General features: G+C 37.6%; 1 protein-coding gene across 4 annotated transcripts in view; it reads right to left on the bottom strand.

The window, feature by feature from the left end:
* The window catches only part of cep170aa (centrosomal protein 170Aa), a 45,727-nt gene that overhangs the window by 24,161 nt on the left and 9,155 nt on the right, over window positions 1–12,411 (bottom strand). For 3 of the 4 annotated variants that reach the window (XM_073873131.1, XM_073873132.1, XM_073873133.1), the window contains exons 2-7: window positions 11,429–11,571; window positions 9,207–9,296; window positions 7,537–7,615; window positions 5,527–5,585; window positions 5,160–5,331; window positions 4,322–4,459 (exon numbers count right to left, since the gene is read on the bottom strand). In XM_073873131.1, coding sequence (XP_073729232.1) covers window positions 4,322–4,459; window positions 5,160–5,331; window positions 5,527–5,585; window positions 7,537–7,615; window positions 9,207–9,296; window positions 11,429–11,533 — 643 coding nt within the window. In that variant the 5' untranslated portion in view covers window positions 11,534–11,571. Of the gene's footprint in view, window positions 1–1,615; window positions 1,773–4,321; window positions 4,460–5,159; window positions 5,332–5,526; window positions 5,586–7,536; window positions 7,616–9,206; window positions 9,297–11,428; window positions 11,572–12,411 lie in introns of those variants that run through there. The other variant, XM_055169729.2, reaches the window with a different exon arrangement.

The following is a 12,411-nucleotide window of genomic DNA, read 5'->3' as shown; positions in this document are numbered from 1 at the left end:
TCCACACCATACAATCAGTAAGAACATGGCCAAGACCAAAGAGCTGTCCAAAGACACTAGAGACAAGATTGTACACCTCCATAAGGCTGGAAAGGGCTACGGGGAAATTGCCAAGCAGCTTGTTGAAAAAAAGGTCCACTGTTGGAGCAATCATTCGAAAATGGAAAAAGCTAAACATGACTGTCAATCTCCCTCGGACTGGGGCTCCATGTAAGATCTCACCTCGTAAGGGTCTCAGTGATCCCAAGAAAGGTGAGAAATCAGCCCAGAACTACACAGGAGAAGCCGATCAATGACCTGAAAAGAGCTGGGACCATCGTTTCCAAGGTTACTGTTTGTAATACACTAAAACATCATGGTTTGAAATCATGCATGGCACGGAAGGTTTCCCTGCTTAAACCAGCACATGTCCAGGCCCGTCTTAAGTTTGCCAATGACCAATTGGACGATCCAGAGGATTCATGGGAGAAAGTCATGTGGTCAGATGAGACCAAAATAGAACTTTTTGGTCATAATTCCACTAAACATGTTATTAAACAATAAATATACCACAAGGACATTAATTAATATAATTCCTCATACAACAATGTCAGAACGGTCCTCTTCTCAACACTTGTAAACACTGGGGCGATAGTTTCGCATACTTCATGCGTGACCTTTGACATCATGTCACATTATGTGAGGTCGCGCTGGCAGGTTACATGGATAGTGCAAGACAAGAAGTTGTGGTTTAAAAGTACCCATTTTTTTATTTTTCTATCTCCTTGCTAGATAAGACCCTTATGCCTGGTTTAGGATCATTATTTAGAGCCCTCTGAAGCTGCGTTGAAACTGCAATTTTAAACTGCATTTAAACTGTAAAGTGTTGGGGTCCAATAAAGTCTATTAAAATGAGAAAAATCCTGGAATGTTTTTCTTAAAAATTTTTATTTCTTCTCGACTGAACAAAGAAAGACAGACCTAGGGTGAGTAAATTTTTTTTTTTTTAAGGAAGTGGAGTAATCCTTTAATTCAAAGGTGTGACTTTAGAGCTAATCTGAAATGTTTAACAATATAATTTAGTAAATACTCTAGACAAGTCACTTACAGGCACTCCAACATTTTCCAAACATAACATTATCAGTACAAATCTGACCAAGACTATAAAGACCCACTGACATTTGCACAATTACGCTTTTACTATATTTAATTTACCAAAGTTATCCCTTACTTCATCCACTCCCTAGAGAACCTCAGAATACAGCTGAAACTTCCCATTTTTAAAAATACTTTTGCACTTCCTCCAAAAACAAACACCATGTAGCAACGTTTCTCGTTTCTTTTAACATTTGAAATCTATGGTAGACTACAAAAGAATAAAATACTAAAAGATCATTAACCACTAATCACTAGATTGAATAAAATGACCAATAATGACTGTATGTCTGTTATTAAGTAACCCTAACTTAACCCTATCCCTGGTGAGTTTTGTCAGGCACATGTCTCAAATCATCTAAAACTCCAACTTCCACTTAACTCCACGAGTACAAAAAAGATCTAAACAACATGAAAGTTACATGAATGACATGTAATAAAAGAAACTACAAAAGAATAAACCTCAGCTCAGAATACTTACAAATCTAGCATGTGTGCTTTGATCGGTGATGTGTGGAGCTGCTGTCACTGGCAAACACGCCTTTGTGACAATAGAGATGCAGGGGGCGGGGCCTGTTTACAGATTACTCTATTCACTTCTCGAGGGAGCCGGTTCTCATTACGTTCTCTTCCTGTTCTGAGTCCCTGCCTTCAATAAACAGCAGTGTAAAACAGCACTGGGAGGTTATGACAGTGTGCACTTTTATGTGGTGGACTGGTGCTTGAACGTCTCTGTGACAGTGCTGAGATTTATTATGCCTGAGACTAATAATGCTGATTCGTTCAGAGTCTGTGCCAACTCTTGTGTTCTGAACCTAAATCTGTTGTCTTTGTCGCTGAAAGACTTTAAGGTTGTGCCAAACAATGCCAGTCAGTGTGCCAGCATTACTCCTTTAGGATAAATGTACCCAATAAAGAAACAAGTAGATTTTGTGCCTTCGCACAGAGATGGAGGTGTTTCGGGTGAATTAAATTAAGGAGCCTCAAGGGCATGAGTGCTGTGTGAACACTGGGCTTTGTGTATATGGAAGATGGTCTATGCTGGCAATAGTGACAGTAAATAAAACCTTAAAAAAACATGTTTGCTGTAGTTATGATGAACAATCACATGATGCACGTACATCATAATAATAATAATAGTAGTAACACTGCTTATAATGTTTATAATGTTCCATTGACTTCAATTCATACACATGCGAATGCATCAGACCGGAAACACAAGCTCTTGTGAAAAAATTGGCTCAAGTTTGGTGAACTCTGACCTATGAATTGGTATCACAAGAACGTGTGACCAATAATAAATTGTCACGTCACACGTGACCTTTTCAGAAAATCCAAGATGGAGAAAGCATTAAAGGCAGGATAGGCAGGAATTATCTAAAAAACTTTTTTACAAATTTGTTTAAACTGTCTTTATATACCAATACATAAGTAAAATGTAAGTACTCTGAAAAAGAGAGTATAAAAATCGAGTGTATGTAGACCTTTCACGACGGTTTTAAACACAGCTAATTATTTCCATTCGGGACGAAACAAATGATTGGCTTGCGCGACTATCACTCTCTCTCGCACCACGGCTACCACCCCTGTTGCTACAGGATCTGCCCACACATGCGCACACCCGATTGATTTGAACGTGCACGACGCACTCTAGGAAGAGCAAAAGTATGGCAGAGAAAGAGCATTCAGAACTCACAGTACCTGCATATGCAGTCAGCGAAGGCAAACAAGGCAAAAAAAGGAATAAACGAGTAAATCAAACGAGAGTAAATATCGCGTGCTTTTCCTCGAGTGGACAATGCGGTAGCGGTATTATCTCCGGAGTGTAGTCCTCATCAGAGTCAACAATGCTTTCATCACGGAAACTCTTACATGCAAAAAACCTTATGTTATGAATCTTCCACGAAATTCACCTTCATCACAGTGTAACTGATGGTAATGAAAAAACGTGTATCTATTTGTTTATATTCATAGTGATAAAGTAGGTGTATTATTACATGTGATTGTGACATGATGTTACTACATGCACCGCGCTCCTTTCCTCTCCGCACATCTCAGGTAAATGCTTCTCCCAGCAGAGCCGGTCGGCGTCGCGCGTTCATGTGCTTTGGGGGCGTGGCTTTAGAAGAAACCCTGAAGGGAGGGGGTGGAGTGAATGGAAATAATTACCTGTGTTTAAAACAGTCGTGGGAGGTCTGCAGACGCTCGGTTTTTGTGCTCTCTTTTTCAGAGTGCTTGCATTTTACTTATGTGTTGGTGTGTAGAGACAGTTTAAACAAATTTGGAAAAAAGTGTTTTAGACTTTTTTTAGACTTAAACCTGCCTACTCTGCCTTTAATAAAGCCGGTGTCGCACACTCCTGTCTTATTCTTCACTGCTTTGAAAGACACCACTGACCTCACTCCCATACGCAGTCACTTCCGAAAATTATGCAAATTTGCATAATGTTAAACCTAATCGCTGGACATAGCCAAGCTTCTATTGGAATGAATGAGATAATTTGCTTTGCAGCGGCTAGTCACCAGCGTTGGGAACGGGGCTTATGGTGATGCTTGCTAAATACTAAATACGTACTTATAAAATGTATATAGAAACTCAGCAACAAAAATCTGACCATATTATAACACAACTAACACAGAAAATGCACCCAATTTGACAGCACAATATGGCTGTACATTTATTCTTATTTAAAGTCCACCAATCGAGTTTAGTGTCTGTGGTAAAGGCATGATGTCCTGCTGTGGCAAAGCTTCAGTAATCTACAATCCCATTACTCCTATACGGTGCAAGTTAATGGGATTCCCATGGATCAAAACACACAACAACACACCAGCCTCAATTAGCAGCATATTTCCTTTTTTTCTTGAAACGTAAATAATAATAAAATGTACAATTTATATATAATACATTATTTATTTCCATTTCAAACAATTTTCAATTAAATAATCCATTTTTTATTTTTAGACTAGTTTTAGACTTTAACTTTTCCTACATTAAAAGTTTAGCAAAAATCACATTTCCTTTATCCATTGTTTTTATTAGCTCCCATTATAAGAAAAGCAGTGCCAAATCAAATACACATTATTCTAGTATAACCATCCAACATAAATGCTCAGGAATGTTTTAAAACCAGCCGAAGATTTCAGTGTAAGCAGAGATCGTTTCCAAGGATTCTGGGTAATCTTACCTGTCCCGCTGCTCTCCTGCTTCTTTCCAGATGTTTTAATTTCCTGTTTAAAAGAATTCTCATCATCTGCATCACCATCACCCCACCAAGATGGCTGTCCATACAGTGGGGTCCCCCTATGCAGGGCAGCTATATCGCCTGTTAGAGAAATGGACAGAAATCATTGATTTACTTTAATGACACGAGCATTACTGCGCAAACATTATACTAAACTGTAGGCAGACATTTTAGTTATTAATATTTTAGTTTATGGCACTGCACATAATGTAAATGATGTTACGTTTTGTAAATGAAGAATGACATTTGAAACCTTTATTTTTGTATGGAAAAAAAGGCAATGGTGTGATCCATCAGAAATCTCTGTATCAAATAGGTTGTGGAAATATGCTGCACACAGATGCAAGTTTAACAGCAGGGGATGGTGGAAAGCTCGCACCAGCCTGACAATTAGCAGGCTAAAATAACCAGGTGGCAATGACATAAGAGTACATGTTAAACGCCATCCGCCCTTGACATACTGATGGTTGGAAAAAAGAGGCATGGGCGTGGGGCGGTTACCTTCCCTATTATTAAATACCCCACACTTTACCACAGGGCAGTACCATAGTTGTAATTACAATGGATAACACATAAACTATGTGTGAGAGGCACGGCTGCATTTAAATTGGTGCGAAATTAGCCTGTTATTTTTAGATAAAGTAATCAATTAAAGCACTAGAATGGTCATGTCCTCTAAGTGATTTTTACCATATTGGTATGTGATTGCTGTTTTTATCAAAAAGCGTAAGAAAACTTGGAAAAGTATGCACATGTTCTTATACCCCAAGTAGGTTTTTACCTTGCATCTTATCATCTCCTTTGTTAGGTTCTGTGGATTTAACTGCTGGCTCAGGATTGATTTTTGCTGGTTTGCTCGCTTTGGGTTTTTCTGGGGAAGACTTGGGGGCTTTTACAGGCTCTGCACTGGTGGGCTTCTTGCCCAGCTGGAGTTGGCTAGTGAACTTCTCATGCTGACAGAAAGAAGGAGGGAACGTAGAGAGAACACAGTCAGATCCAGAACCCTGTCATCAAACATTACTTTCTGAAAATAAGAAGCTACCTAGAATATGCAAGTGCACAGTTGTTTATATGGCTTGGAAAAGTGATTAACCAGAATATTGTTACCTACATTGGCTAGGTCTTGTTTGTTAAATGCACATACACACCTTCAGAGCCTCCTCTGGGACATGTAGCTCTCCTCGCACCACAGTAAACAGGTTGGTATGTGAGTAAGGCTAAGGAAAACATTCTCCAGTATACATGCATATTTATTTAAAGAGTTTAAAACGCAAAAAATCCATTTTGAGTGATAAAAAAACAAAAACGTGTTTTCTATGCACAAGATAAAAAGCATCTTTAGGTTATAAAAGCATAACATTTTTTTCAAAGATTTATTATAAAAACGTATTATTTTTTCCGCGATAAAACCATGATGTTTTTTTCCAAAATGCTATAAATCTATTGAATCAATATGTAAATGTGCATTCATCTTTGCCATGTTATATTCATTTAGCTGACTAGTTGTATACACTGATTAAAAAATAAACATTAATGGCATTAATTAAAACACTACTTTGTCATATTAACAACACTGTCATTGCTGCTGTCATCCTTGGGATGTCGTCGCTGAACTTTTTTTAAAAGCGATCAGCTGTAAAATGTTTTGGTCCTGCACAATTTTTATTGACTTTGCGTAAAATAATGGAGATTTTTCATAAATCCCCTAGGGTCAATGTGTTAGCGTGACAGAAGCTTGATGCTGTCGGGAGAACAAGCAACAGTGCCTCTCATGTAAATTATTAGATGTTGATGGCTTACGGTTCTTTCCAGTCACAAAAAATCACTACAGGTGTATCAATGCCATCAAAAGCACTATTCGGACGGGATTAGTTTTCCAAACAACGTTTGAGTTTCAACGTGTCCCCCGGACGTCTGTGATTTTATGTACCGATTCAGACGAGATTAAAATGATGCAGGCTATTCCAGAGATGGGAGTGTCTGTTTCATGCATTTGGGCGTTGCAGAAGAGCACGTGCTCTGGATACGCGTGTTTGTAATGTTTAATATATTGCTTTAAATGTAAAATTATGACAGAACATGTAATTTATTAATTTAATTTTAACAAATCAAAATAAAATATACAAATCCTACTAAAGTAACGTTAGCCTACGTGTTTTATATAAATGTCTGCTTATAATAAACACAAAGAAATGAAGAAATAATGATTCATAAAAATGTATTATGTTTATTAATTAACATTCCCATTCCGGAGTTGAACAACTTTGAACGGAGTTTCTTATAACGTTAATGATATTAACAGTTTATGAAATTCAGCTCGTTTTGATTTAATTTAATTATTTTATTTTGCCGAATGCGAAAAAACATTCATATCTGAATGAATGGGACTCAGGAAATACAATATACGCGCATTAGTAAGACCTTACGGCAGATCACGTTGGCCAAAACATGAAATGAACCGCGTTTTCAAAAGATATTGCGGGCAAACAAAGACATTTGCATTCGGATGGGATTACATTTCTCAGAGGACCTCTAAGTTCGGCGAAAAACAGTAGGTAAATTGCTCTGGAATTCTTACGGAGGTTGTCAGAGAAAAACACAGACATGGCCGATTCGGATGGGATTAAAAACACAGAGGACCTCTGAGAAGCACGATTTTCTCAGAGGTCCCCATGTAAAACTAATCCCGTCCGAATAGGGCTAAAGTATTCTTTTGTTTTTGTTTGATTGTTGATCACGAAGTACAAAGTAGATGAGAAAAACTAGGATTGCGTGTGAATTCAAAGCACTGCCCCTATTGTTTACAATGTGTTGAATGTGTGTGCTGTGATTTGTTGAGCGGATTTATTGCATTCTGCAGAAACGAAGGACTGGCGTTTATTGCGTTTTGGAAAAAAAGGGAGAAAAGATGACAGAATAACAAGGCAGTTATTGGATTTTGCATACAATTAAGAATTTATTTTTTAATACTGACCTGATACAATACTGATTTTGGTGGTAACTTATTTTTTTTTAAAATGGCATTTATCGCGTTTTTGAACCAAACTCTTCATTTCTAGTTATTAAATACTAATAAATCACACACATATAACGACAAAAAACAAATCTTACTGATATCACTGGAGGTAGTGTCTAATGGTATTTGCATTGAAGGATATCATATCCAAACCTGAGTTTGTCATCAATCTTTAAAGTGATGTACATCTGTTCCTGGATTCTGACATCATTCACAAATGTCTGATGATAAAGGGGAATAAAACGTTACAGTATATAATCTACATACATCATACAAAGCGCTGATAAAATGAATACATTTATGACACAGAAGTTTATTTTTAGTTCCTCATGTGTATTTTTATACACTTTCCTACTTAAGTTTTACATTTTTTTTGTTTTGGTTTTGAAGATGTTAATCAAAATAGATAATTTAAAATGATAAAAATCCTAATTATTATTTCAGAAACCAGATTATAATGCCATGGTTAGTACTAAAATCCCAAAATTCGCTAAATATACTTTACAATAAGACCTTTAGCTCCATTATCACCAAACTACATAAAGTACACCTTATTTGTCATTCACAAGAGTACCAAAGAAATTTGCTTGTGTAATAACTTAACCTTTAAAAGTTCAAAGTGTACAAATGGTTTATAGATCCAAACAGACCACCATAGTGGTCTCAAGTCTGAAAACTTCAGGGTGACTCAAATGTGAGCTGTGAGGTCTGCTGTCTCAAATATCAGTCACTTCCTGTGTAGCCCAACAAAGAAGGGGAGCAAATCACACTGACAAAGCAGTTTCTGAAGCATTCAAGTCTAAAATGTTCCTTGAATAGCTGAAACAATCTCCCTCCTCGTCTTTCTAGAATATCCAAAAACCTTTAGTTTGGAATGTGGTCACAGTTTGTGAATGTGTGCAGACTTCACACTAGTGGCTGAACTGGAGTCATTTCCCTTTATTCTGTTTTCTTTTCAACATGTTATTGTGCCAAATATAAAGAAATATGTTTGCATGATGTCTGGGCTCGTTTGGGTATGGTTGAAAACTGATCCAAGGACAACAGGAACCGTGTTAGCTGTATTTACAATGCAGAAAAACATGGATAATATGGTGGCCATGCTATAATAGGCATTTCCTGGCAAAGCAGGACAGGAAGAGGAACACTTCAGCATGACTCAACAGGAAGAGGTTGCATGAGCCGGACTCTTTGGCCCATGAGGTGTGATTTAGTCAGAGTTGTCTACTGATCCCAAGAAAACATATTTGCTCTGACACACTAAAACACATCAATACTGCTCAGAGCTCTGACATAGTCATCAGTCAAGTAAGTGTGAAAAGGGAAATTTAAAATACGCATAAATGAATCTTTTGTTTCTTTTTAGGTTCAGCATGAATATATGTATAAATCAAACTTAAAAATGTAGAAGCAAATAGTCAGTCTGTCATTACCACACAATACAATGCACATACAATGGGGTTTATTCTGTGATAATGACAGGCTGTCTAGACTTCATTTCGCCTTATAATCAAAAAGTGATGTGACACGAATGAACTAAAGCTGCTATTTGCAGAAAATCAGTTGCCTGGGACTACAGCCAATTATGCAGTACTTTTACAGTTTATTATACTCGATTCACCAATCAGAAACAAGCATTTCAAAGAGTGTTTGTAACTATGATATATTTAATGCATTATTTTCATGAGAATAAAAATCACTGCTTAAAAAACGTTAAAACCCAACTATAAATAGAAGTGTACTAAGTGCTGCTTTCAAGTCACTGATATTCAACTTTTTAGAAACAAAGCACCTCACTTTTTAACTTCTTACCCCATTTAAGCTTCCCAAATCCTTCACTTTGTGCTCATCACTGCTGGATTCATAGTTGATAACAGCATGCTGCTTGTCTACGCTGCGAGACTGAAATCACACACAGATAAAAGCAAGAGTAGCAATGATAGACTGTTTTAAGTGCATGATGTTATTTCTGGAAGCATTGTCTTTGCATTCATAGCATTCAAATATTTTACCTTGTAACAATTTCAAGGTGAAATATTTTACGTGTGCAACATGCCTGAACTACAAATTGTATATATTACAGGACAGTGATGCTCTTCGAAACACATTTTGCAGATTTGCTTGCACGCTCAGATGCAAGGACATATAAACAGTTGTGCCACTTTTAACAGGGTTCCCACATTAGTTAACTTCAAATTCAAGGACCTTTCAAGGACTTTCCAGGTCCAATACCCTCAAATTCAAGGACTAAATGTGGGGAAAAGTTAGAGCAAAGTTACATTGTGTTACCTTTTAAGATACATTGTTACAGTTCCCTTTCAAGGGAACTCGCGCTAAGTCACTGCGGTGACATTTTGGGGACGTCTCCAGGGGTAAGTGCGTCTGAATGTGTATATCAAATTCAACCAATGGTGAGGCTTAACGACAAAGACAGGGTGACGCGGGAGCCAGGAAGTATATCGCCATAAGTATATTGCCAAAGAAGGCGTTACAGGGACGCAGGCAGTATGGCAAGGGAGACGCAGCGTCTCGTTCCCTTCTCAGGGAACAACAGTTACATACTTAACCCGAGACGTTTTCATGTGTCAAACACAACTATGTAAAAAAACATATTGGTATGAATCAACATTCGCATACAGAAGATAAAAGCATTTAAAGCAAACAGTTTGGCACGTGTGCTTAAAAAGTCTTTTTATGATATTATCCTACACTACACAGGAAATAATATGGATTTTTTCCAGAAAACTTCTTGCATAAAATAGATTCAAGCATTTTCAATGACCTGTATCTATGTATGTATATTTTCTTCCCAGGACCTTGAATTTTCCCCCCCAGATTCACAAACTTTCAAGGACCCGTGGGAACCCTTTTTTAAGGCATTTCAACGTAAAAACAGCATCTTATTCACAAAAACACCCAAAATTCAGTTTAACCAAACAATAAATGTGCAAAAACAGAGCTTTACATTGGTTATTTCAATTAAAACCTTTTTTAAACTACAGGCACAGGCAATCAACAAAATTTTATCCAAGATCCCAACAGAAAGCACCTATCAGAATAAAATGAACATATTTATGTATGTTTCGATGTTTATTGTCATTCTTTTCAATATCTATCTATATCTATCTATAATATGTATGATCTTTTATTTAAACGAATGCTATAGCTTGGTATATATCCAGACATGTGCAGATGTAAGTTTAGGGTTAAGTTAAGGAACCCACATGTGCAGATGGTACAGCGTTTGCCAAGTAAATGAATTTAAATGTAAAATGTCATCTTTTTCACATAAGAACTTAAGACAATAAGACAAGGAATCCATACTAACCATTTTTGTGACAAACCATGTATTGTAAAAGCAGTCACATGATTTAACCATATGTTTTCAGCCAATCAGATTGATTTATGTCAGACCCTGACATGGTAGGGTCAAAGAGGGGGTTTCAATTCAAACAAAGCCTTGTTTATGTCAACCAAAAGCTAGTCTTTGAATGCTTGAAACCCCAGGCAGATTCTTTATCTACAGTTCAATATACTCCTAATTTAAAGTCAGGCCATGCTGCATGTACTACGGAACTGTATTTGGGGGAGGGTACAGATACAATTTTGCATAAGAATCCTATTTTATACACATGGTCACATAATGTTTTGGGACTGATCCCAATTACACTCTTATTCTCAAGGTTTGTCTTTACACTAGTTTATGCACTGGCAGTTAGATGGTTTAGTACATCTAAAAGTATCCTGTGAGCTGTGTGCCCCACTTTCTATTAATAAAACTGCATGACTAACACGTGTATACCGATGCTGAGGTAGGTAGTAACAGTCATGCCACATAGCCGGGACACAATATGCCCACTGGATTTGAAATAATCTTCACTATGAGACCATGTGAGATAATATGTCTTAAGGATCCACTATCACTGTTAATATGGCGGAAAATCAAGTGCTCCACATTTTACACCTAAAGGAAGACATCTGGGATAACAATTTACAATTACAGGGTTTTAAAAGCATCAGACATTTTTTCAGACCTGCAGCATAAGCTCACAATCATCACGACCCACGAAGATCATCTCCCGGGGCAGTCGATGCCGCGTCCCCCCGCTGCTCACGAGGAACCAGGACGTGAGGCTCATCTCTGCTCTGTCCTCCAGCCTCAGTCCCTACGTCATCCTGATATATGCAAAACAAAAGACAGACATTCATGAAAAAACATTTACAATACTTCGATAACCTATTACTGGACATGTGTAAAGCGAAATCATCAACGTCCCAAAATGATGTTTACATTTGAAGTGGCAGAGGAATGTTGGTGGGTGGAGAGAGAAAGAGGGCCGTTAGACTGTGTTGAAATCTGCTGCATGCTGACTGTGTACTGAAGTTATAGAGCAGAGCTCTAACTGGCCTGAGACACTTCTCTCCCTCCTTCTGATCATTGCCAGATGCAGCAGGAAGTGATGTAGGCACTTTGGCTGCGCGCCCCACTGGGCTCTTTTTCCCTCTCTTGTCTTTCTTTGAAAAAAGAGGTCACATTCAGCTGCTCCGAGTGCAGCTGCAAATGGTCTGGGAAGAGGGATTCAGCATATCTTCCTGACCTACAAACCGAAATGCCTCTTAGGTGAAGCGGTGCTACTCTTATCTTCTTATCCCTTACAAAAATGTACTGTGGTGGTACAGTAATGGCCTAAGACAGTACCAGTAGGGCTGCTCGCACAGGATTTTTTGCCCGAGATGATACAGATTTTAACAACTATTGGCAGATCACTTGCTTGTTTACTTTTCTTATTTAAATAGATCAATGCTTTTAAGTTAACAAAATACAAAAACACGTGTCAAAATCAACAAATAAATATATAGTTTTTAATAATTACCCTACTCATATAACACATTATCTACATGCTACTGGGGGGCAAAGATTAATCGCGATTAAAGGATTAGTCAATTTTCTTTAAAAAAAATCCAGGTAATTTACTCACCACCATGTCATCCAAAATGTTGCTGTCTTTCTTTGTTT

This window comes from Misgurnus anguillicaudatus, chromosome 11 (genome assembly GCF_027580225.2).
Source record: "Misgurnus anguillicaudatus chromosome 11, ASM2758022v2, whole genome shotgun sequence".
Lineage (NCBI taxonomy): Eukaryota > Metazoa > Chordata > Actinopteri > Cypriniformes > Cobitidae > Misgurnus > Misgurnus anguillicaudatus.
The sequence above is the reverse complement of the archived record's forward strand: the minus strand, read 5'-3'. Positions and strand labels throughout refer to the sequence as shown.